The sequence below is a fragment of the Gorilla gorilla genome, chromosome 19, assembly GCF_029281585.2.
Source record: "Gorilla gorilla gorilla isolate KB3781 chromosome 19, NHGRI_mGorGor1-v2.1_pri, whole genome shotgun sequence".
NCBI lineage: Eukaryota > Metazoa > Chordata > Mammalia > Primates > Hominidae > Gorilla > Gorilla gorilla.
In genome coordinates this window covers 40,966,553-40,990,718 of record NC_073243.2, presented here as the reverse complement: position 1 = coordinate 40,990,718, position 24,166 = coordinate 40,966,553, and the positions used below count along the sequence as shown (strand labels likewise).

Sequence of the window (24,166 nt, the reverse complement as noted above, 5' to 3'; positions counted from 1 at the left end):
AAGTAGCCCTTATTTTTGTGTGTAATGTTCACTATTTTCTGAGATTACTAACCTTTCTTTAAAAATATGTGTTTGTGGCTGGGTGTGGTGGCTCACGCCTGTAATCCCAGCACTTCAGGAGGCCAAAGCAGGTGGATCACGAGGTCAGGAGTTCGAGACCAGCCTGACCAACATGGTGAAACCCCGTCTTTACTAAAAATACAAAAATTAGCTGGGTGTGGTGGTGCGTGCCTGTAATCCCTGCTACTCTGGAGGCTGAGGCAGGAGAATTGCTTGAACCTGGGAAGCGGAGGTTGCAGTGAACCGAGATCACGCCACTACACTCTAGCCTGGGTGACAGAGCGAGACTCCATCTCAAAAAAAAAAAAAAAAAAAAGAAGTGTTTGTAAGGTTTGAGATTTCAGAATTATTCACTTTTTGCTTTGCCTTTTTATATAGGTATAAATAGAACCGCCTTAAGAGAGATAAAATTATTACAGGAGCTAAGTCATCCAAATATAATTGGTGTGAGTATGATCAAAACTGTTACTGGGATTTGGGACTCTGCCTTTTCTTAATATAATGGATGTTGATTAAAGGCTCAGCAAGATGACTTGTTCTAGATGAGCCTTGTAGAAGCTTAAAGGAAATACATTTTCTATCCCAGTTGTTTGGGTAGGCATTGTCTTTAAAACTATACCACTGATTAAATAAACGAAATATTGACATGTAGGCTAATTTTGTCGGAAATAATTTTGAAGTCTAGGGAGCTCTAGCATATAGTGGCTGAGAGTGTCAACCTGAATTCAAAACCTTTCTTTCTGCCTGTGTGAGACCTTGAGTGTGTTCACTCACAACTCCCCAGAGTCCCTGCCTCATAGGGAAGTTGTGAGACTAGCCAATTGAATAGATGTAAAGTATCTGGAGTAGTGCCTACCATAGAAAATGTATTCATTCATTCAATGATAGCTGCTGTTATTTAGAGGATTTCTTAATCACATTTAGGACTTTTCTTTTGAATTGGAGACTGGAATGAGGTTTTCATTGGTTAATTTCTTAATTCTAACTCCAAATATTTGGGGAAAGAGGTTGGGTATTTTTTTTTAAGTAAAATTTAATATTTTTATGCTTCAAAATACTAATTCCTTTAGTACTGTCCAAAAAAGGACAAATGTCAAATTTAATCAAATGATTTAAGCTTTATAGGGAATTACCAACAGTTTAAATGCTTTTTAAATTTTTAAAAATTGCCTCAGTTGCTATGATACTGTCAGGTATTAAATAGTGAATCACATTTTAATTTTTTAACTTTGCAGCTCCTTGATGCTTTTGGACATAAATCTAATATTAGCCTTGTCTTTGATTTTATGGAAACTGATCTGGAGGTAAGATTAAGATTCCTGGAGAAATTCCTTTGTCCCAGTTTATCAAACAAGAACCTAAATATTTGTTTTCTACCTAAGAAGATACTGGTAGTAAAAGAAAAAAAGCTTAATTTTGTTGAAATTTGGATGTACTCTGAGTCAAAAGGATCTCGAGTTATTTTCTTCTAATCATTTAGTGATATTCCCAGTGTTACATACAAAGATTTGGATTTCATTGGCATTTCTGCCTTCTAAGTTCCCATAGCTAGTTGACGTCATTTTTAGAGAAATGAGCATTAGACCTGTATGATTTGTTTGCTTTTTTTGTGTGTGTGATGGAGTCTCAGTCTGTTCACCCAGGCTGGAGTGCAATGGCGTGATCTCGGCTCTCTGCAGCCTTCACCTCCTGGGTTCCAGTGATTCTCTCACTTCAGCCTCCCAAGTAGCTGGGATTACAGGTGCCACCACGCCCGGCTAAATTTTATATATTTAAGTAGAGACGGGGTGTCACCATGTTGGCCAGGCTGGTCTTGAACTCCTGACCTCAAGTGATCTGCCCACCTCAGCCTCCCAAAGTGCTAGGATTACAGGCATGAGTCACCATGCCCAGCAGCCTATAAGAATTTAAAATTTATTTCTGGCCAGTGCAGTGACTCACACCTGTAATCTCAGCACTTTGAGAGGCCAAGGCAAGAGGATTGCTTAAGCCCAGGAGTTTAAGACCAGCCTGGACCACATAGATCCTGTCTCAACTTTCAAAATTATATTAAAAAATAAAGAAACTTATTTACATATAATCAGAGTAATGTCATTCTTTTGAAAGCCAAGTTTTTTTGTTTTTGTTTTTGTTTTGTTTTTTTGAGACAGAGTCTTGCTTTGTTACCCATGCTGGAGTACAGTGGCGCGATCTCAACTCACTGCAACCTCTGCCTCCCAGGTTCAAGCGATTCTCGTGCCTCAGCCTCCTGAGTAGCTGGGATTACAAGCGCCCATCACCATGCCCGGCTAAAATAGAGATGGGGTTTCACTATGTTGGATGGGATGGTTTCAAACTCTTGACCTCTGGCGATCTGCCTGCCTGAGCCTCCCAAAGTGCTGGGATTATAAGCGTGAGCCACCGTGCCCGGCCTCTTTCTTTTAGATAAATACCTAGCAGTGGTATTGCTAGATCACAAGATTATTGATTAGTGGTATCGATCACAATATTAGTGATCCTGTTATAGATCACAATACTAATGGTATTGATCCTGGAAGGACCTATCATAATAGGCTATGGACTCACCACTAGGCTATGGATTGCACCACTGCACTCCATCCTGGGTGACAGAGTGAGACTCCCATCTCGGAAAAAGAAAAAAAAAAGAAACAAAAACATATGCCAGAATTCAGTTGGTACACAGATGTTTGGTTTTATTAATAATTGTCAAAACTGGAACAATCCAAACATCCCTCATTCTAACTGTACAAACAAACTGAAATACTACTCAGGAATAGAAACACACTATTGATAAATGCAGCAACATAGATGAATCTGAAATGCATTATACTAAGTGAAAGAAGCCAGGCTAAAAAGACTATGTATTGAACCATTTCATTTATATGATATTCTGGAAAAGGCAAAATGAAAGGAACCAGAAACCAGATCAGCGGTTATGGGGGCTTTGGGGTAAAGGAAAGGAGTAAGTACGGAGGGGCCTCAGGGAATTTGGGGAGGTTACGGAACTATGCTTTGATTATAGTGGTGGTTACATGACTGGATGCATTTGTCAAAACTCATGGAACTATACACTAAAAAGGGTATGCTTTACCTTAAATCTGATTTTAAAAAAAGAAAAGGGGAACTTTTAGTTCCTAACTGATAAATCTAGAATAAACTGACATTAGGCACAGCTCATAAATAATGCCATCAAGACTCAGTCTTACACTTTAACTCAGCTCCATTTTCTTCTCTGTTGCATTCTTCATGTGTACAGTTCTCAATATGATGTTCCAGATGCTTCTAGGTATATGTTTGTAGAGTTTAATAATACCTGAGGAACGAAAGTGCTTTCTTTTCTTTGATTCTAGCACAAGTACTTGGCCTGGTTGATTGACTTGTCTTGTACCCCTGAACCAATCACTTGGCCAGGAGACTGCAGTGTGATAATGGGGATGCCTGGGTCATGTGCCTACCTCTGGAGGCCTTAGGTTGACTCAGTCCTACCTTAACCATGTGGAATAAGCTGAGAAGAGATGGCTTCCCAAAGGAACACTTAACTGCTATTGTCAGAAGACGCAAGCAGAAACAACAGGTGTTTGCTACTTTCATGCGAAAGCAGTAGAGGACAAAGCACTGCTTTCTTTTCAAACCAGAAGTGCTCTCCCTACCCATCTAACTCTGGAGATTCTGACAGGGCTTCCTGAGGAAACTTAGATAACCTCTCTTGAGAGTCTCCTGTATTGATACTTACATTTTAAGTCTGTAAATTGTTTTATGTGGTAGAGTTTATTTGAAATAATAAAGGGTACCTGTATATTGTATACTTGCTTTACAGGTTATAATAAAGGATAATAGTCTTGTGCTGACACCATCACACATCAAAGCCTACATGTTGATGACTCTTCAAGGATTAGAATATTTACATCAACATTGGATCCTACATAGGGTAAGGTTTTTAATATTGCTTCTTTATACTAGTCAAGTTTTATATAGCCAGTTTGGTACATAATGGTCTGAATATGTAAATTGTTTAACAATGAATTTATAGCTGACGGTTTTATCCCATCTTTTTCCTATATATTGTTCCCTTCACTTGTTCCAGCAGTTGGTGCTGTAAGGACTCCATATTACTTTGTGAAATTTAGAACTGGAAGAGATCCAGTCCCTCTTTTTTTTTTTTTTTTTTTTTGAGATGGAATCTTGCTCTGTCACCCAGGCTGGAGTGCAGTGGCGCGATCTCTCGCTCACTGCAAGCTCCGTCTCCTGGTTTCACGCCATTCTCCTGCCTCAGCCTCCCGAGTAGCTGGGACCACAGGTGCCCGCCACCACGCCCAGCTAATTTTTTGTATTTTTTTAGTAGAGACGGGGTTTCACCGTGTTAGCCAGAATGGTCTTGATCTCCTGGCCTCGTGATCTGCCCATCTTGGCCTCCCAAAGTGCTGGGATTACAGGCGTGAGCCATTGCGCCCGGCCCCCTCATTTTTTAATAGATGAAGAGCTAAGTTGCTAAGTGACCTGACCATGATTATATTTTTTTTCAGGGTTGGCTGCTGATAATGGACAGAGTATTAAAACATAGGTTTTGACCCAGGCATGGTGGCTCACTTTTGTGTTCCCAGCACTTTGGGAGGCTGAGGCAAGTAGATATCTCGAGCCCAGGAGTTCTAGACCAGCCTGGGCAATATAGTGAAAACTCGTCTCTACAAAAAATACAGAAATTAGCTGGGTATAGTGGTGCACACCTGTAGTCCCAGCTGCTCAGGAGGCTGAGGTCGGGGGATCACCTGAGCCCAGGAGGTGGGGGTTGCAGTGAGCTGAGACCTCACCACTGCACTCTACTCTGGGTGACAGAGTGAAACCCTGTCTCAAAAAAAAAAAAAAAAGAACATAGGTCTTTTGGCTTTAAGTTCAGTATTCTTTGTGCCACAATGTTGTTGTGGGGAAAAAATATAGTGATGGTCTTGGATTAACTCATACAATGCCAAAATACTAGAAAAGTAATGTTTCTCGTAGCTCTGAAATTCAAGATACAAAATACAGTTTATGAAATAGTGGGAACATTCAGCTTTTAGAACAAGGCTGATAATTTAGCTAGGTAGATGCTAGCTACCTAGCTATTTAGATAAGTAGCTAAGAATATATAATTTATAACTAGTAATTCTCATATCGTAAGTTTGGAATCCCTCTTAGGTTATTGCTGATGTCTTTTTAGCATGGATTTTGAAGAATGTCATCCTCATTCTTATATTATACATTAACAACGTATATTATGAAAATTCATATTTATTATTAATAGTAGGAACCATTTACTGAGTGCCTACTATGAGCCAGTTATTACACTAGACTACAGAAAATATCAGATTTAATCCTCACAGAAACTCTATGAAGTATGTAAATTATGGCTTAGTGAAATTAAGTTCCTTACCAAGGTTATATATTATAACCAATCCAATTTTGCTTTGATGGGATTTTATATCAGTGGAAAAAAAATCAATTGTCTAGATTTCAGGTGTTACTTTGTTTTTGCTAAGTTTAAAGTTATGCCAACTAAATGTAGCACTACAGTGTTCTCCCCTACCCTGCTTATTTGTTTGTTTAAAACTTCCGTCATATAGGATCTGAAACCAAACAACTTGTTGCTAGATGAAAATGGAGTTCTAAAACTGGCAGATTTTGGCCTGGCCAAATCTTTTGGGAGCCCCAATAGAGCTTATACACATCAGGTTGTAACCAGGTAAGAATCTCTTAAAGCTACATGTGCAGGAGGTTGATCAGAAATGAGCATCAACTGGCTTCTCTGAACTATCTTGGCAGAGTTAAGGAATCATTGTTGATAGATATCGTCTTAAAAAATACTGCCATTTGGCCAGGCGCGGTGACTCATGCCTGTAATCCCAGCACTTTGGGAGGCCAAGGCAGGCAGATCACGAGGTCAGGAGTTTGAGACCAGCCTGGCCAACATGGTGAAACCCCGTCTCTACTAAAAATACAAAAAAATTAGTGGGGCATGGTGGCGCACGCCTGTAATCCTAGCTACTCAGGAGGCTGAGGCAGGAGAATTGCTTGAACCAGAGAGGCAGAAGTTGCAGTGAGCAGAGATCGTGCCACTGCACTCCAGCCTGGGCGACAGAGAAAGACTCCCTCTCAGGGAAAAAAAAAAAAAAAAACCTGTCATTTTTATGTTAGGTATACTTTACCACGATGAAAAAATACATAGCCCCTTTTCAAACAGAGTCTAACTCAATCCTAAGACATTTACCTTGTAAATGGGAACAATTTATACTTGAACATTTTAGTTAGATAATCTAGAATTTCAGTGGATATTCTTCTACCTAATCATCTGATTTATTGGACCCATGTTTATTATGTTGGTCAGTGCTGATTCTGTATCCTTCTATGTAAATGAAAATTCTCTAAACAGAGCAATGTCTTGATATTTGAATTTTTCATATTGGTAATTATATTTTCCATTTGTATTTTTGATGTGAAAAAACAGAAAATCACATTAAATAGGAATGATAGATTTTATAATTTTTGTCCCAGTGGCATTTTGTTAATTTCCAAGACCGTTTTAAGGATCTGCAAAGATTTTCAAATTCTGCATTTTTTCTTTTTCTTTTTTGAGACAGGATCTCGCTCTGTTGCCCAGGCTGAAGTGCAGTTGTGCAAACAGTGCTCACTGCTGCCTTGACCTCCTGGGTTCAAGCGATCCTGCTACCTCAGCCTTCCAAGTATCTGGGGCCACAGGCACGCCCCACCATGGCTGGCTAATTTTTTAAAGTTTTTATAGAGATGGGTTTCGCCATGTTGCCCAGGCTGGTCTCAAAGTCCTGCACTTAAGCGATCCTCCCACCTCAGCCTCCAATAGTTTTGGGATTACAGGTGTGAGCCATTGTGCCTGGCCCCAAATTCTCTATTTTAAATTATTTTGCCACCTTCTTCCAAATAGATGTCACTGAGTATAAATCACCTGAGCCCTGAGTAAGAAGTAGGGGATGTGAGTAATTGTTTATGTAATTGCTAGAGCAGTTAAGCTCAACTTTCAGGAACTCATAGAAACAGGGACCTGTGTACAAGAGCATTGTTAACAGAGCTTTCTCATCTACCAGTTTCTCATATTTTCTCTGTCTGTAAATCAAATGCTGCTGGTAAATCAAATTAAGATGAAGACTCTGGGAATTGACAATGGGATTTAGCAGTGTGGACATGACTGATAAGCTTGATAAGAGCAGTTTTGATGGAATGGTAAGGATGAAAGCCTGAAAAGGTTCTGTGTGTGTGTGTGTGTGTGTGTGTGTGTGTGTGTTGTGTTTTGTTTTGTTTTGAGATGGAGTCTGGCACTGTTGCCCAGGCTGGAGTGCAATGGCGCGATCTCTGCTCACTGCAACCTCTGCCTCCCGGGTTCAAGCAATTTTCCTGCCTCAGCCTCCCAAGTAGCTGGGATTACAGGCGCCCACCACCACGCCCAGCTAATTTTTTGTATTTTTAGTAGAAACGGGTTTCACTATGTTGGCCAGGCTGGTCTCAAACTCCTGACCTCATGATCCACCTGCCTCGGCCTCCCAAAGTGCTGGGATTACAGGCGTGAGCCACCACACCCGGCCTGAAAAGGTTTTAAGAGAGGTTGGAAGAAAAGGAATTGGAGACAGTAAGAATAGACAATTCTTTGAACTAGGCAGAGAATGAGGAGGCCCCTATTAGGGGAGGTAGGGTCCAGAGAAGTTTAAGACTGGAAAAATACTAGTATGTTTGTACATTGTTGGGAAAAGTCTAGTAGAAAACAAAGGACTGCTGTAGGAGAAAAAGGAGAGAACTGCAAGAGTATTACATTTAAAACTTCATGAAAGAGTATGGTATCTAGTCCTTAAAGTAAGGGATTGCCTTTAAAAACAGACAAGGATCGTTCATCTCTAGAGATAGAAGTGCTTTGATAATTTCATGCTAAAATGATACTAATTCTTTTTGTTCTTTAGGTGGTATCGGGCCCCTGAGTTACTATTTGGAGCTAGGATGTATGGTGTAGGTGTGGACATGTGGGCTGTTGGCTGCATATTAGCAGAGTTACTTCTAAGGGTAAGTCTAAATTAATGTACACACTTTAATATTGTTGTTGCAGTTATTTGTTCTTACAGTTTGTATAAGAATTCTTGTCCTAGGCCAGGCATGGTGGCTCACGCCTGTAATCCCAGCTCTTTGGGAGGCCGAGGCAGGTGGATCACTTGAGGTCAGGAGTTCGAAGCCAGCCTGGCCAACATGGTGAAACCCCATCTCTACTAAAAATAGAAAAATTAGCTGGGCGTGGTGGTGAGTGCCTGTAGTCCCAGCTACTCGGGAGGCTGAGACAGGAGAATCGCTTGAACCTGGGAGGCAGAGGTTGCAATGAGCCAAGATTGTGCCACTGCACTCCAGCCTGGGCAACAGAGCAAGGCTCCATCTCAAAAAAGAAAAAAAAAAAAAAGAAAAGAAAAGAAAAAGAAAAGAATTCTTGTCCTGCCAATGTCGTTACAACAAAAAGCCTACAAATAGTCCAATTTTTAAAAAGCCAAATGCCAGCATTTTTTAACGTTAATATGAAATGAGAATATCTTCCATTTAGGACAATAAGAACTTTATTATAGATAGTTTTATACTTCAGAACATAGAAATTCACTTGTAATATGGCAGTATCTCTATAACAACTAAATATGTTCAGATAAACTTTTGTCCTCCTGAGGGTTTTTTTGTTTGGGTCTGTTTTAAGTGCACTTTAGGAGATGTATAATACCAACCACTGCAGCTACTACTCTGTATAACTTAAACCTTGTGTGAGACCATTATTTTAGTTCTGTTGAAACAGAACAGATACAATGTTACTATAGCATTTCTGTGACTGAGACCATCATCTTACAGTAAAAAAATACCCTGCTTCCCCTCACCAGAGAGAAAGATGCTGACTTGGAAACTTCTCTTTAGCTATGAAGTTTAGATCTCCAGAAAGACTAGCCCTTATGAATGATGAAGGTAAAAGGATACAGGGGAATCGTTCTGAAGCTAGTTTTTTTCTCTCCATATTCCGACCCCTGCTCTCCCTCTCCTTAAGCCATATGTATTTAAAGAAATTCAAACCAAGATTGAATAGCTTTTTTATCTCCTTGAACACAGAAAACAACTTCTGTACACCAAAGAGAAAAACACTAAACTAAAAATGTTTAGTTTAAGCATAGTGGTGGCTCACGCCTATAGTCCCAGCTACTTGGGAAACTGAGGTGGGAGGATCACTTGTACTCAGGAGTTTGAGGCAAGCCTGGACAATATAGCAAGACCCCAATCTCTTAAAATAAAAAATAGTAAATTCTGTGCATCATTTTGAGAAACTTACCCAATGGGCATTTGTAGAAGAAACCCACACATTCAAACTTGGAAGGTAATATGGGAATCACAGTGCTAACAGAGGGTCCTGTGAATCAGCTGGCATGATAACTGCTACTTACCTGAACACAGAGTATACCAGAAATTCACACTGAGAATTTATCAACCACCACAATCCATTCATGGCCAAGAAGAAAACAGAATTCCATAGCCCCTAATGTTATGACTGATCACTCCATTGAGAAAGCAAGTGAAGAGAGACAGCAGTTGAGAGTAGACAGGTTAGAGATTGTGGACCTGTTAACAATCATACTTGGAAATTTATTAGCCATTGGCATTGTTGCTGGAATCATCTTTAAAGTTATAAGGAAAATGACATGCAGACTAAAGAATTGTACTCTTCTGCCATACCTTTTGTCCTATTTTAAGCTGTTCCTGTGCTCAATTGAAAAGGTAGAAATGTTGCCCATATGAATGCTTAGCCAGGGATCACCAGATAGTTATTAAAGATCTTCAGATAGTAATGAATACTTCCAAAATGAAAGGCAGACTGAAACAAACTAAAAAGAAACTTGGAAAAAATGGAAACAACCAAAGCAGAAGAAAATTCACCACCCCCAGCCCCCTTTCCAAATATTCAGAGATCTAAGAGATTATAGTGCATCTATAGAATAAGCACGCAATACTTTTTTAAAAGGGGAACAATCAAATAAGAGATACTTGAACTATTAAAAATAGAAGATAGCCAAAAGCAAACAAAAACAGTGAAAGGAATGGGAAAGTAAGCTGCAAAACTCTTTCATTAAGTAAAATCAAAAGATGAAGAGATGGCTAGGCACAGTGGTACATACCTGTGGTCCCAGCTACATGCGAGGCTGAGGCAGGAGAATCTCTTGAGCCCAGCAGTTCAAGACCAGCCTGGATAACATTGTGAAACCCTGTCTCAATAAAAAGATAGATGGACTATGGTAGAGAAAAGATAAAATTAACAGATTGATCCAGGATTGATTCTAGAATGTACCAAGAGAAAACAAGGAAAATGGAGGGTAGGAAATCTCAAAATAGTGAAGCGTTGCTAGATGTGAATCGTCAAACTAAAAGTGCCATGAAGAGTACAATTATGAGGCCGGGTGCAGTAGCTCATGCCTGTAATCCCAGCACTTTGGGAGGCCGGGGTGGGCAGATCACCTGAGGTTGGGAGTTTGAGACCAGCCTGGCCAACATGGAGAAACCCTATCTCTACTAAAAATGCAAAATTAGCTGGGTTTGGTGGCACATGCCTGTAATCCCAGCTACTCAGGAGGCTGAGGCAGGAGAATCGCTTGAACCCGGGAGGTGGAGGTTGCAGTGAGCCGGAGATCACACCATTGCACTCCAGCCTGGGCAACAAATGTGAAACTCCGTCTAAAAAAAAAAAAGGCCAGGCGCGGTTGCTCACGCCTGCAATCCCAGCACTTTGGGAGGCTGAGGCAGGCAGATCACGAGGTGAGGAGATTGAGACCATCCTGGCTAACACAGTGAAACCCCATCTCTGTTGAAAATACAAAAAAAATTAGCCAGGCGTGGTGGCGGGCGCCTGTAGTTCCAGCTACTTGGGAGACTGAGGCAGGAGAATGGCATGAACCTGGGAGGTAGAGCTTGCACTGAGCCAAGATCGCACGACTGCACTCCAGCCTGGGTGACAGAGCAAGACTCCGTCTCAAAAAATAAATAAATGAGTACAATTATGAAAATTACAAAGAAAACTTTCAAAAAAAAATTCTAAAGGCTCTTCATAAATACATGAAAAAAAAACCTGTACCAAGACACACTTGTGAAATTTCAGAATATGAAGGGATAAGAAAAATATTTTATTTCCACAGAGAAGAAAAGCAGCATACATAGAAAAGAAAATAAAGTATTAGGGAAAAAGAATGGCATGAGCCTTCTCAACAGCAGCACTGGAATCTGGAAGTGTTCACATTGTGAGGGAAAATGATGCTCAACCTAGAATTCTTTAGCCTGTTCATATTTTCAGTTTGCTCTGAGGGTAACTACAATTTATTACATCAGAAATTTACATCTAGGCCAGGCAGGGCAGCTCACTCCTGTAATCCCAGCACTTTGGGAGGCCAAGGCGGGTGGATCACTTGAGCTCAGGAGTTTGAGACCCACTTGGGCAATGTGGTGAAACCCTGTCTCTACCAAAAATATAAAAATTAGCCAGGCATGGTATTGAGTGCGTGTTTTCCCAGCTACTCAGGAGGCTGAGGTGGCAGGATCACTGAAACCTGGGAATTTGAGGCTGCAGTGAGGTGATATCGTGCCACATCACTCCAGCCTGGGTGACAGAGCAAGACACTATCTAAAAAAAAAGAAAAAAAGAAATCAAGAAATTAGCCAGACGTGGTAGTGCATGCCTGTAGTCCCAGCTGCTTGGGAGGCTGAAGTGGGAGGATTGCTTGAGCCTGGTTGTCAAGGCTGCAGTGAGCCACGTTTGTGCCACTGCATTCCAGCCTGGGCAACAGGCTGGGGTTCACCTTTAATTGGGCTCTGCAGGCGCTTCCGCGCTCTCCACCTGGTGTGTATAGGGCATCTGGGGCCTTTAGAGGGCGCACTTGCGGTCAGCAGGCTGAAGAGGCTGCGGCGGCGAAAGCTGGGGAGCTGAGCTGAGCTGAGCTGGTGCAGAGACAGCACAGGAGAAAAACAGAACCGAAAAATTCACACCGAATTAGAGGAGACAGACCTTGTCTCAAAAAAAAAGTTTAGGGCTGGGTGCGGTGGCTTATGCCTGTAATCCCAGCACTTTGGGAGGCCGAGGCAGGTGGATCACCTGAGGTCAGGAGTTCGAGACCAGCCTGGCCAACATGGTGAGACCCGGTCTCTATTAAAAATACAAAAATTAGCTGGGCGTGGTGGTGGGCGCCTGTAATCCCAGCTACTCGGGAAGGTGAGGTGCTTGAACCCACAAGGCAGAGGTTGCAGAGAGTAAACCAACAGGAAGACATGAGATGCAGGGAACATAAGATTCAACACAGGAAAAAGGCAATTCAAATTCTCATTTAATAGTGAAGGAAAGTTCTGGGAAAGCAGGTATGCATCAGGCCTGGAGAGTAGCTAGTCCAGATTGGAGCAGGTGGGGTGAGGACTTCAGCAGGGGTGGCTTCCAGGAAAAAAAAAGGAACCGATGGATATGATTGGTTTAGTCATATAGAAATTGATATTTAACAACTGGAATATTTAGCTTTTATATAAACCAAGTTGTCAAAGAGCAGGCATTAGGAGTTGGTGGCAGAGGGCTAGGAAATCATTACCTTTAGGAAAACCAAATTGTATAAGAAGGGGAATTAATCTTAATTTTGGCTCTGCACTGAGCAAAAGTTACGTAATTATCAAAAATGAGAGGGAGATGATGGGTCAAAGAACCAATTTTTATTATAAGTCTTTAGTACTATTTAGTGTTTTAACAAGGTTCATGTATATAATACAAATAAGACATTTTAAACACACAGCTTAAGTCCCAAAGCAGCTCTTTCTTTAGGGAAAAATAGTTTTTTTAGTATGGATATTTTCAAACATGCAAAAGCAAAGACTAGTAAAATGAGCCTCTATCTATACTCATCAACCAGTTTCAATAGTTTCAACATATGATCCATTTTATCAGTACTCTCCCACACTAGATATTTTTGCCACAAATCCCAAACATGTAATTTTATCCATGTTTCTTTAGTATTTTTCTCTATAAGGATTCCTTTTTTTTTTTTTTTTTTGAGACAGAGTCTTTGTCACCCAGGCTGGAGTGCGGTGGCGTGATCTCAGCTCATTGCAACCTCTGCCTCCCAGGCTGAAGCGATTCTCGTGCCTCAGCCTCCCAAGTAGCTGGGATTACAGCCGTGCACCATGACACCCGCCTAGTTTTTGTATTTTTTAGTAAAAATGGTTTTGTGATGTTGACCAGCTGGTCTCAAACTCCTAGCCTCAATTGATCCACTCGCCTCACCCTCCTAAAGTGCTGGGATTACAGGAGTGAGCCACCACACCTGGCCATCTATAAGGATTCTTTAATCATAACCACAAAACCATTGTCATCTGAAAAAAGTGAACATTAATTCCTTAATAAAATCAAGTTTGTATTCAGATTTTCCTACTTTTTCTCATAAATATCTTTTACATAGGCTTGTTCAAATTGGAGTGTGAAATCCATACATCAGACAGCTTAGTTTCATTTTTACATCATACAAAAGCACACCAATTCTTAAAATTTGTTTAAATTACAACCTTGTCCACAATTTGGCCTGCAAAGTGAGAGTACAGGTGCCCTACAAAAAACAAAAGATAATCTTTTTGGGTTTAAGAAGAAAATTAGCATGTCTAAAAATAGTTGTAATATTATTTAATATCCTTTTAGTTTTTTTGTTTTTTTTTTTTTTTAAGATGGATTCTTGTTCTGTCACCCAAGCTGGAGTGCAGTGGCTCCATCTCTGCTCACTGCAGCCTCCATCTCCCAGTTCAAGTGATTCTCCTGCCTCAGCCTCCTGAGGAGCTGGGACTACAGGCGTGCACCACCACGCCTGCCTAATTTTTGTATGTTTGGTAGAGACAGGGTTTCAGCATGTTAGCCAGACTGGTCTTGAACTCCTGACCCATCTAGAGTAAGTTAGGTGCTCTTTCCATGTGGTCTAGGATCTCGTACTTACTCAACACACCAAATTGTAAATGCTTGTTTATGTGTATCAGCACTGCTTACCACCTCCACCTAAGGGGAGGGCAGGGAATGTCTCGTTTTCCTCTTTTAATTCCTGAGGCTTAGCACAATGCCTGTTATATGGGGAATGTTTATTAAAATTTGGAGTGAATAAAATGGATAGTAAAGGTACTGTTTTGTTGGTTAGCAGTGGTAGGATCTAATAACATACCCAATACACTTCGTACTAAATTTTCAATATTCGTTGCAGAGTTTTTAAGTTTTTCTTATTAAATTTATAGTATTTGTCTAACAGGTATCAAAAACCACCTTGAAGGCCAGGCATGGTGGCTGACGCCTGTAATCCCAGCACTTTGGGAGGCCGAGGCAGGCAAATCACAAGGTCAGGAAATCGAGACCATCCTGGCTAACATGGTGAAACCCCATCTCTACTAAAAATACAAAAAAAAAAAAAAATTAGCCAGGCGTGGTGGCGGGCGCCTGTAGTCCCAGCTACTCTGGAGGCTGAGGCAGGAGAATGACCTGAACCCAGGAGGCGGAGCTTGAACTCCTGCACTCCAGCCTGGGCAACAGAGCGAGACTGTCTCAAAAAAAAAAAAAAAAAACCATCTCTAAGGCTGGTGTGGTGGCTCACACCTGTAATCCCAGCACTTTGGGAGGCTGAAGTGGGTAGATCACTTGAGGTCAGGACTTCGAGACCAGCCTGGCCAACACGGCAAAACCCCATCTCTACTAAAAATACAAAAATTAGCCAGGCATGGTGGCATGCCCCTGCAGCCCCAGCTACTCAGGAGGCTGAGGCAGGAGAATCGCTTGAAGTGAGGAGGAAGTTGCAGTGAGCCAGGATTGCATCACTCACTGCAGCCTGGGTGACAGAGCGAGACTCTGTCTCTCTAAAAAAAGAAAAAAATTTAAAAAAACCCACCTTGAAAAGTCTCCCTCTTACTTTCTTTCAGGTTCCTTTTTTGCCAGGAGATTCAGACCTTGATCAGCTAACAAGAATATTTGAAACTTTGGGCACACCAACTGAGGAACAGTGGCCGGTAAGCCTTTATGCATTTTCTTTGAAATGTAATTAGGACTCCGTAAAGTTCTTAAACTGTTATATACTTTATATAGTGCTGTCACGTGAATATTAAAGACATTCATTATAATATGTACTCAGAACACTTTAAATGATAAAGTATATAAAGTAAGAAGTTACAATTGTGATATACCATCAACCTCTTGTATACATGTAGTCCTTTCCCCCCACCCCAGTAATCCTGACCTCAGGGTAATCACTATTAACAATTCATTGTAAAGTCATGTTAGGAGTTTATACACACACTACGAACATAAAAGGGTTGCATGTTCTTTGACTCCTTGACAAAAATGGGTTCACGTCGTATATATACACGGTGTGAAGCCATTATATATATAAAACCCATTACACACACATGCACACATGTAGGTGTACATATATGTATATATGATGTTTCTCTTAGATTTTTTTAAATTAATTTTTTTTTTTTAATAGAGATGGGGTTTCACCGTGATGCCCAGGCTGGTCTCAAACTCCTCGTCTCAAGCAGTTCTGCCTCGGCCTCCCAAAGTGCTGGCATTACAGGCATGAGCCAGCGCACTTGGCTAACATGATTTTCTAAATAGTAATTGCTTACTGATGTTTCTCTTCGATTTTTTAGAAATTAAACTTCTTGGTGGGTGCGATGGCTCACGCCTGTAATCCCAGCACTTTGGGAGGCTGAGGCAGGCAGATCATTTGAGGCCAGGAGTTTGAGACCAGCCTGGGCTACAGAGTGAGACTGTCTCCAAAAAAAATTAAACTTCTTATTTTGAGAATATTATTCACGTGCAATTGTGAATATATAATTCACAATTATATATTGTGGCTGGGCACAATGGCTCACGCCTGTAATCCCAGCACTTTGGGAGACTGAGGTAAATGGGTCACTTGAGCCCCAGAGTTTAAGACCAGCCTGGGCAACATAGTGAGACTTCGTGTCTATAAAAAACAAAAATTAAAAAAAATTAGCCAGGCTTGGTGGTGCACACATTATGGTCCCAGCTACTCAGGAGGCTGAGGTAGGAGGATTGCTTGAGCCCAGGAAGTCAAGGCTGCAGTGAGCTGTGATTGTGCCACTGCGCTTTACCAGCATGAGTAACGGAGTGAGTCTCTGTCTCAAAACTATAATAGTAATACTACAGACATATTTCATAGACCCTTTACCTAGCTTTTACAAGATGGGAGCATCTTATAAAATCAGTACAGTATCACACCAGGATGCTACAGTCAAGATACAGAATATCACCACAAGAATCTCTCATGGTATTCTTCTATAGCTATGCTTACTTTCCTTCTACTCACTCCTTAACTCTTGGCAATCACTAATTTGTTCTCCAGCTCTGTAATTTTGTCATTTCAAGAATGTTATGTAAATGGATAAATGGAATCACACAATATATAACTTTGTGGGATTAACTTTTTCATATCCATCATAAATGGAAGTTCATTCAGGTCATTGCATGTTAATAATTCATTCTCTCTTCTGTTAACTGCTGAGTATTGTGTGGATTTATTTCAGTTTCTTCAACCGTTCACCCATTGAAGGACATCTGTATTTGTGTTGTTTCCAATATGGGGCTATTACCAATAAAACTGCTCTAAACATTTATGTACAGTTTTTTATATAAGAATATATTTTTATTTCTCTGGGATAAATGCCCAGGAGTTCAGTTCTTGAGTCATATGGTAGTTACATATTAATTTTTAAATAACCTGCAAAACTCCAGAGCAGCTATACTGTTTTACATTCTCATCAGCAGTAAATGAATGCTCCAGTTTCTTGGAATCCTCTCCAGCATTTGGTGGTGTCACTTTTTAATTTTAGGCATTCTAATGAGTGTGTCATGATAGCTCATTTTGATTTTAATTTTCACTGCCCTAATGGTTAATGGTGTTGAATATCTTTTCTTGTGCTTATTTGCCATCTTTAGTTAAATGTCTCTTCCCCATTTTCTGATTGGATTCTTTGATTTTTGACTGTTGAGTATTGAGAGCTCTTCATATATTCTAGATAGTAGTCCAAAAAGTGTATGTAGTTTGCAGATGTTTTCCCTCATGCTGCCTTTTCATCCTCTGCAAAATTGTAATCAGGTTTGTCACTTTTTCTTTAATTGATCATCCTTTTGGTGTCAAGTCAGAGCTCTTTTGCCCAGCCCAAAGATTTTTTGACAATTTTTTTTCTTTTTTTTTTTTTCAAGACAAGATCTGGCTCTGTTGCCCAGGCTGGAGTGCTGTGGTGTGATCTCAGCTCACTGCAACTTCCACTTCCCGGACTCAAGCCATCCTCCCACCTCAGCCTCTTGAGTAGCTGGGGCTGTAGGCGTGCACCACCACGCCCAGCTAGTTTTTGTGTTTTTTTGTAGAGACAGGGTTTATGCATGTTTCCCAGGCTGGTCTGAAACTCGTGAGCTCAAACGATTTGCCCGCCTTGGCCTCCCAAAGTGCTGGGATTACAGGCATGAGCCACTATGCCCTTGGCTGTGACAATTTTTTTGTATTTTTTTCTACAAGTTTTGTAGTTTTACACTTAAGTCCAAGATCTGTTTAGAGTTTACCTTTATATGATGTGTGAGACTTAGGGCAAGGTTTAGTTTTTGTTTTTTTTTCTTTGAGACAGTCTCACTCTGTTCCCCAGGTTGGAGTGGGGTCTCACTTTCTTGTCCAGGCTGGTCTCGAACTCCTGAGCGCAAGTGACCCTCCTGCCTCAATCTCCCAAAGTGCTGAGATTACAAGCGTGAGCCACCACACCCAGCCAAGTTCAGATTTTTGCACATGTATGTCGAAGTGCTCCAGCAGTATTTGTTGAAATGACGGTCTCTTCATTGATTTAGTTTTTCACTTTTTTCAAAAATGCTTTTGGCAGATTTGTGTGGATTTCTAAGTCCTTTATTGAGTTCCATTGATTTATGTATCTCTCTCTCTCTGCCAATACAACAGAGTCTTAATCAAAGTAGCTATATGTTAAATCTTGAAATCAGGTAAAATGAGTCCTCCCACCTTATTGTTCTTCTTCAAAATCATTTTAGCTACTGTAGTCCTTTGCCTTTCCATATAAATTGTAGAATAATTGGTCCTATATCTAAGATAATTTTGCTAGGATTTTGATAAAAATTGCATTAGACTTGCAAATCAATTTGAGGATAATTGACGTCCTTCCTCTGTTGAATATTCCAATATGTGAACGTGGTATGTTTCACCATTTATTGAGATCTTTTGATGACTTTCATCAGCATTGTATAGCTTATAGTATATTACCCTATACATGTTTTGTTACATTTTTCACCTGTTTCATTTTTCTTTTTGGGGTGATTATAAATAGTACTGTGTTTTTAATTTTGATGTCCACATATTCATTGCTAGTGTACAAAATTACAATTGATTTTTAAATTTTCAATTTATATCCTTTTCAGCCTTGTCTTACTACTAGTTCTAGGACTTTTTAATAGATTTCTTGGAATTTTCTATATAAACCATCATGTCACCTGAAAATGATTTATTTCATTTGCAATCTATATGCCTTTAATCCTTAAGTTTGAATTACAAAATTATTTTTACAGGACATGTGTAGTCTTCCAGATTATGTGACATTTAAGAGTTTCCCTGGAATCCCGTTGCATCACATCTTCAGTGCAGCAGGAGACGACTTACTAGATCTCATACAAGGCTTATTCTTATTTAATCCATGTGCTCGAATTACGGCCACACAGGTATTTTAGTGTATCTTTTTTATACTAGGAAATATAAAAATAATCTTAACTGTATCATTGATAAAAATAGAATTTCATAAAATTAACATTTTTTAAATACTGGAAAGATGTGTTTTTGTTTTAAGAAATAACAAACTTTGTATCTTTTCCCCAAACTACAAACACTATTAAGACTGAGATTAAATTATATGCACACAGAGATACAGGAGAGTTTACACTTATTACGCTTGCTTAGGGACATTTAAATACATGTCTGTTTCATATAATTGGCTTGTAAATACTTTACTTAGAAAAAGAAAACCAAGGCTTGTTATTTATTAAGAAACTGGTATATTTCAGTTGAGCTCTTACAAATTCATTTAAATCTTGTAGCAATGCTGAAAGTAGTTTGTTTGGCTTAATTTTTCTTCCCTATGTAATGCAATCCAGGTATGCATTTTGATCATTTTCACATTCAGAACATGGTAATGGGGAGGAAATGGTATAGTCAGATATAATTGTATGCTTACAAAAGCTTGAAAAATATTTGAAATAAAACAAAAACTGAAACTAACTGCTGTTTAAAGGAAATAACAAACTCATGAAAAATTTGGAAGACCTAGAATAACTTAGGGCAGAGCACTGTACAACACAGTGCAGTGATTTTACCTCATGAAGGGAGAGACTAATGAAAGTGAGATCACAGGTCTTTATGGAAACATATTAATGTACGGTAATATTAAGCATACAAAATAGATTTTTTTTCTCTTTAGGTTTGTTCCAGGCTACAAAATCATTGTTTAATGCATTTGCTTGTATAAGCCTTCTCTTTTTAGCAATATGTGCTATGTGAATATATATGGAGATGGATGGATGGATGGATGGATAGATAGATATAGATGGATAGGTAGGTAGGTGTATGCTGGGTATTTACCGTTAGAATTATTCTTCTAATATCTTTTTAAAAAATTTTTCTTTATTATTTTTATGTCCATGTGTACACGTACTCTTTTAATTTCAAACAAGTAATTTGTTGCCTTTTCATTCATACTTCTGTGTATATTATTTCTATCATAATAAACTTGAGACCACATTTAATTATCTAGAAAGTTGTTTTCATTGGTAGTATAGTTTGAAACTTAACAGAAAAATACTAGTTGTTGTATTTGGGTTGTATTTTAATAGAATGAAGTTTTTAAAGTGAGTTTTGTTTCATGGATGTCTTTATTAAAGTTGGAATGAGGTATTTTCTTAGATCTTTAGCCCAGAATTAGCCTAATTTGCATATAGAACTGCTGTGATTTAGAAGTAATGCTTTAAAAATGCAGCTGTAGGCCGGTGCATCGGCTCACACCTGTAATCCCAGCACTTTGGGAGGTGAAGGAGCAAGGATAGCTTGAGCCCAGGAGTTGGAGCCCAGCCTGGGCAACATGACAAAACATCATCTCTACAAAAAATAAATAAATAAAAAATGAAAATGCAACTGTTGAAGTAAGGAATCTCTAAATTACTGCAAATGATATTGGGAGTGGTGAGGAATGCTTGCAAAGTTTATATGGGCTTCATCTTTCTTGAAGGATTATCCTAAAGGAAGTTTTTATTTATTTATTTTTGAGACGAAGTCTTGCTCTATCACCCAAGCTGGAGTGCAGTGGCACGATCTTGACTCACTGCAACCTCTACCTCCCAGGTACAAGCGATTCTCCTGTCTCAGCCTCCCTAGTAGCTGGGATTACAGGTGCACACCACCATGCCTGGCTAATTTTTGGATTTTTAGTAGAGACAGGGTTTCACCATGTTATCGAGGCTGATCTCAAACTCCTGACCTCAGGTGATCCATCTGCCTCGGCCTCCCAAAGTGCTGGGATTACAGGCATGAGCCACCCCGCCCTGCCAGAAGTATTTTAAATCATTGTAGCCACTGGACAGCACTATGCTGCTGATGTAAATAGACAAGCATGTGAACCCGGGAGGTGGAGGTTGCAGTGAGCCAAGATTGTGCCACTGCACTCCAGCCTGGGCAACAGGGTGAGACTCTGTATCCAAAAAAAAAAAAAAAAAAAAAAAAAAAATAGACAAGCATGACCTGACAAACTTGTCATTTAGGATGTAATTATTTTTATCAGAATTGTGGACCCAAGTCAAGAAAATGTATTGTATCTACAGCACTATAGTAGGGGGAAAAAAAGAGAAAATGTATTATAGAACATTGGCCTGGTAATTAATAGAAATAATCTTGGAGAAGCCCTTCCAAGTAAAATTTTTGTCCATTTGCAATGGATTGTTGAATTAGAATCCATTGGTTCCAACCTACTGTATTTTTTTAAAAAGCCTTATTTTTTAAGAATTTATATTTTACATGACTTGGAATTTGAATATATATGGATAGTGTGGCCAACTTGTAAGTTCTTTTTAAGTTTCTCTCTTTGCATTTTGAACTGTAGAGCTCAATATGTAGAGAATGGAAATGTACAATATTTCACTAAGGATAGCTCATAATTAGTATAGGTTGAGCATCCTTAATCCAAATATCCGAAATCTGAAATGCTCCAAAATCCAAAGCTTTTTGAATGATGACATGATGCCACAAGTGGAAAATTCTACACATAAGGACATTAACACAAACTTTGTTTTATGTACAAAATTAAAAATTTTGTCAAATTAAAAATATTTTATAAAATTACCTTCAGCCGGGCGCGGTGGCTCATGCCTGCAATCCCAGCTCTTAGGGAGGCGGAGGCGGGAGGATAGCTTGAGCCCAGGAGTTCAAGACAAGCCTGGCCAATATAGCAAGACCCCATTCTCCACAAAAAAATAAGTGTAAAATTACCTTCAGTTTATATGTATAAGCTGTATATGAAACATAAGTTTCATTTTTAATCTTGGCTTCCATCCCCAAGGTACGTCATGTATATGCAAATATTCCACAGTCCAAAATCTGAAGCACTTCTGGTCCTAAGCATTTTAGATAAGATATATTCAGCCTGTATAGGCTATTTAATTATGGAAAAATTAGAAGGGAGTCTTTTTTTCTTTTCTTTTTTTGATATGGAGCCTCGCTCTGTTGCCCAGGCTGGAGTGCAGTGGTGCGATCTCGGCTCACTGCAACCTCTGCCTCTGGGTTCAAGAGATTCTCCTACCTCAGCCTCCCGAGTAGTGGGGACTACAGATGTGCACCACCACGCCCAGCTTATTTTTGTATTTTTAGTAGAGATGGAGTTTCGCCACGTTGGCCAAGCTGATCTCGAACTTCTGACCTCATGTGATCCACCCGCCTCAGCCTCCCAAGGTGCAGGGATTACAGGCATAAGCTACTGTGCCCGGCCAGTCTTTTAATGGAATTATCAGCCAATCTTAGGATCCTAGGTATTTATTTGTAGTAATTTCCATTTGCAAATACTTGACATTAATTTTGTTTTGTTGGGAATGAGGGCATTCACATAGTATTTTTAATGCTCCCTATAATCTTGAAGGTAAGATTTTCCTTAACACATTTCACATACTCACCTACCTTACTTTTGGTATCTTTTCTTTTAAAAGGCACTGAAAATGAAGTATTTCAGTAATCGGCCAGGGCCAACACCTGGATGTCAGCTGCCAAGACCAAACTGTCCAGTGGAAACCTTAAAGGAGCAATCAAATCCAGCTTTGGCAATAAAAAGGAAAAGAACAGAGGCCTTAGAACAAGGTAAGATTCCCACTTTTATAAGAAATTAAATGAATTTAGGAAACTCCAAATAGCTCATGTATGGCTAGCGACTGAACAACAGCAAAGAAATGTAGCTTGCTAGCTATTTAATTTTTATAAATTTAATTGTATAAAGTAGAGAGACTGTGCTCTTTTAGGTATGTTTACTTTCATTGTGAATACTTCAGCAGCTTTTGTGTATACCTCAGAATTATGGGAACTATGTATGTGTACCTTGTTCCCTTCATAAATTCCTTCTGTAAACTACATGCTAAATGTTTAACAAGTGCTACTGGAAAAAATGTGTCAGTGAAATAATGTAGTTGGAATGCAGTGACTGGTTAAAATTGCTATGAGAATGTGAACTTTGTTAAATGTGAACAACTTCTTTTTTTTTTCTTGTTCTTTTTGCTTCCTAGGAGGATTGCCCAAGAAACTAATTTTTTAAAGAGAACACTGGACAACATTTTACTACTGAGGGAAACAGCCAAAAAGGCAAATAATGGAAAAATAGTAGACATTAAGTAAATGCTGTAGAAGTGAGTTTGTAAATATTCTACACATGTAAAATATGTAAAACTATGGGTTATTTTTATTAAATGTATTTTAAAATAAAAATTTAATTCTGATTTTTCTGATTAGAGTGCAAAAGTGAGAAAAGTTCAATTCTCTTGAAATGTAGAATTGAAAATGCATTAGGGAAAGCTTAATAAAAATTATTACCAGTTATTTGGAAGATCTGACCCATATAGTATCACAAATCTGTAGTAGCATGGGTAGTGTTTAAAAATAAAAATGTTGGCTCACGCCTGTATTCCCAGCACTTTGGGAGGCCGAGGCGGGCGGATCACAGGTCAGGAGATCGAGACCATCCTGGCTAACACGGTGAAACCCCGTCTCTACTAAAAATACAAAAAAAATTAGCCGGGCGTGGTGGTGGGCGCCTGTAGTCCCAGCTACTCAGGAGGCTGAGGCAGGAGAATGGCGAGAACCCGGGAGGCAGAGCTTGCAGTGAGCCAAGATGGCGCCACTGTACTCCAGCCTGGGCAACAGGGCAAGACACCGTCTCAAAAAAAAAAAAAAAAATGTAGTAGTGGTGTAGTAAATACTACCCAAACTTAACAAATATTAATATATGGAATGTACTAAAAAAAGAAAACATTACAGATAAAATTGAGATTCCCCCCAACCTTTTTTCTGAGGCGGGGGACAAAGTCTCACTCTGTCACTCAGGTTGGAGTGCAGTGGCGCAATCCCAGCTCACTGCAAACTCTGCCTCCCAGTTTCAAGCGATTCACTTGCTTCAGCCTCCCAAGCAGCTGGGATTATGGGCACGCACCACTACACCTGCCTAATTTTTTTTATATTTTTAGTAGAGACAGGATTTCACCATGTTGGCCAGGCTGGTCTCTAATTCCTGACCTGAAGTGATCTGCCCACCTCGGCTTCCCAAAGTGCTGGGATTACAGGCGTGAGCCACTGCACCTGGCCAGAGGTTCCCTCTTAATAATTCACTTTATTTTATTTTATTTTTTTGAGATGGAGTCTTGCTCTGTCACCCAGGCTGGAGTGCAGTGGTGCGATCTTGGCTCACTGCAACCTCCGCCTCCTGGATTCAAGCAGTTCTCCTGCCTCAGCCTCCCAAGTAGCTG

At 39.7% G+C, this 24,166-nt stretch overlaps 1 protein-coding gene across 5 annotated transcripts in view; it reads left to right on the top strand.

Annotated features, from left to right (window-relative positions):
* The window catches only part of CDK7 (cyclin dependent kinase 7), a 42,956-nt gene extending 19,824 nt beyond the window's left edge, over positions 1-23,132 (top strand). For 3 of the 5 annotated variants that reach the window (XM_004058744.5, XM_055367055.2, XM_055367054.2), the window contains 9 exons: positions 439-506; positions 1,296-1,364; positions 3,878-3,988; positions 5,658-5,776; positions 8,016-8,115; positions 15,031-15,117; positions 18,698-18,847; positions 22,367-22,514; positions 22,934-23,132. In XM_004058744.5, coding sequence (XP_004058792.1) covers positions 439-506; positions 1,296-1,364; positions 3,878-3,988; positions 5,658-5,776; positions 8,016-8,115; positions 15,031-15,117; positions 18,698-18,847; positions 22,367-22,514; positions 22,934-22,962 — 881 coding nt within the window. In that variant the 3' untranslated portion in view covers positions 22,963-23,132. Of the gene's footprint in view, positions 1-438; positions 507-1,295; positions 1,365-3,877; positions 3,989-5,657; positions 5,777-8,015; positions 8,116-15,030; positions 15,118-18,697; positions 18,848-22,366; positions 22,515-22,933 lie in introns of those variants that run through there. The other 2 variants (XM_019013663.2, XM_055367056.1) reach the window with 2 other exon arrangements.
* The last annotated feature ends 1,034 nt before the right edge of the window (positions 23,133-24,166 follow it).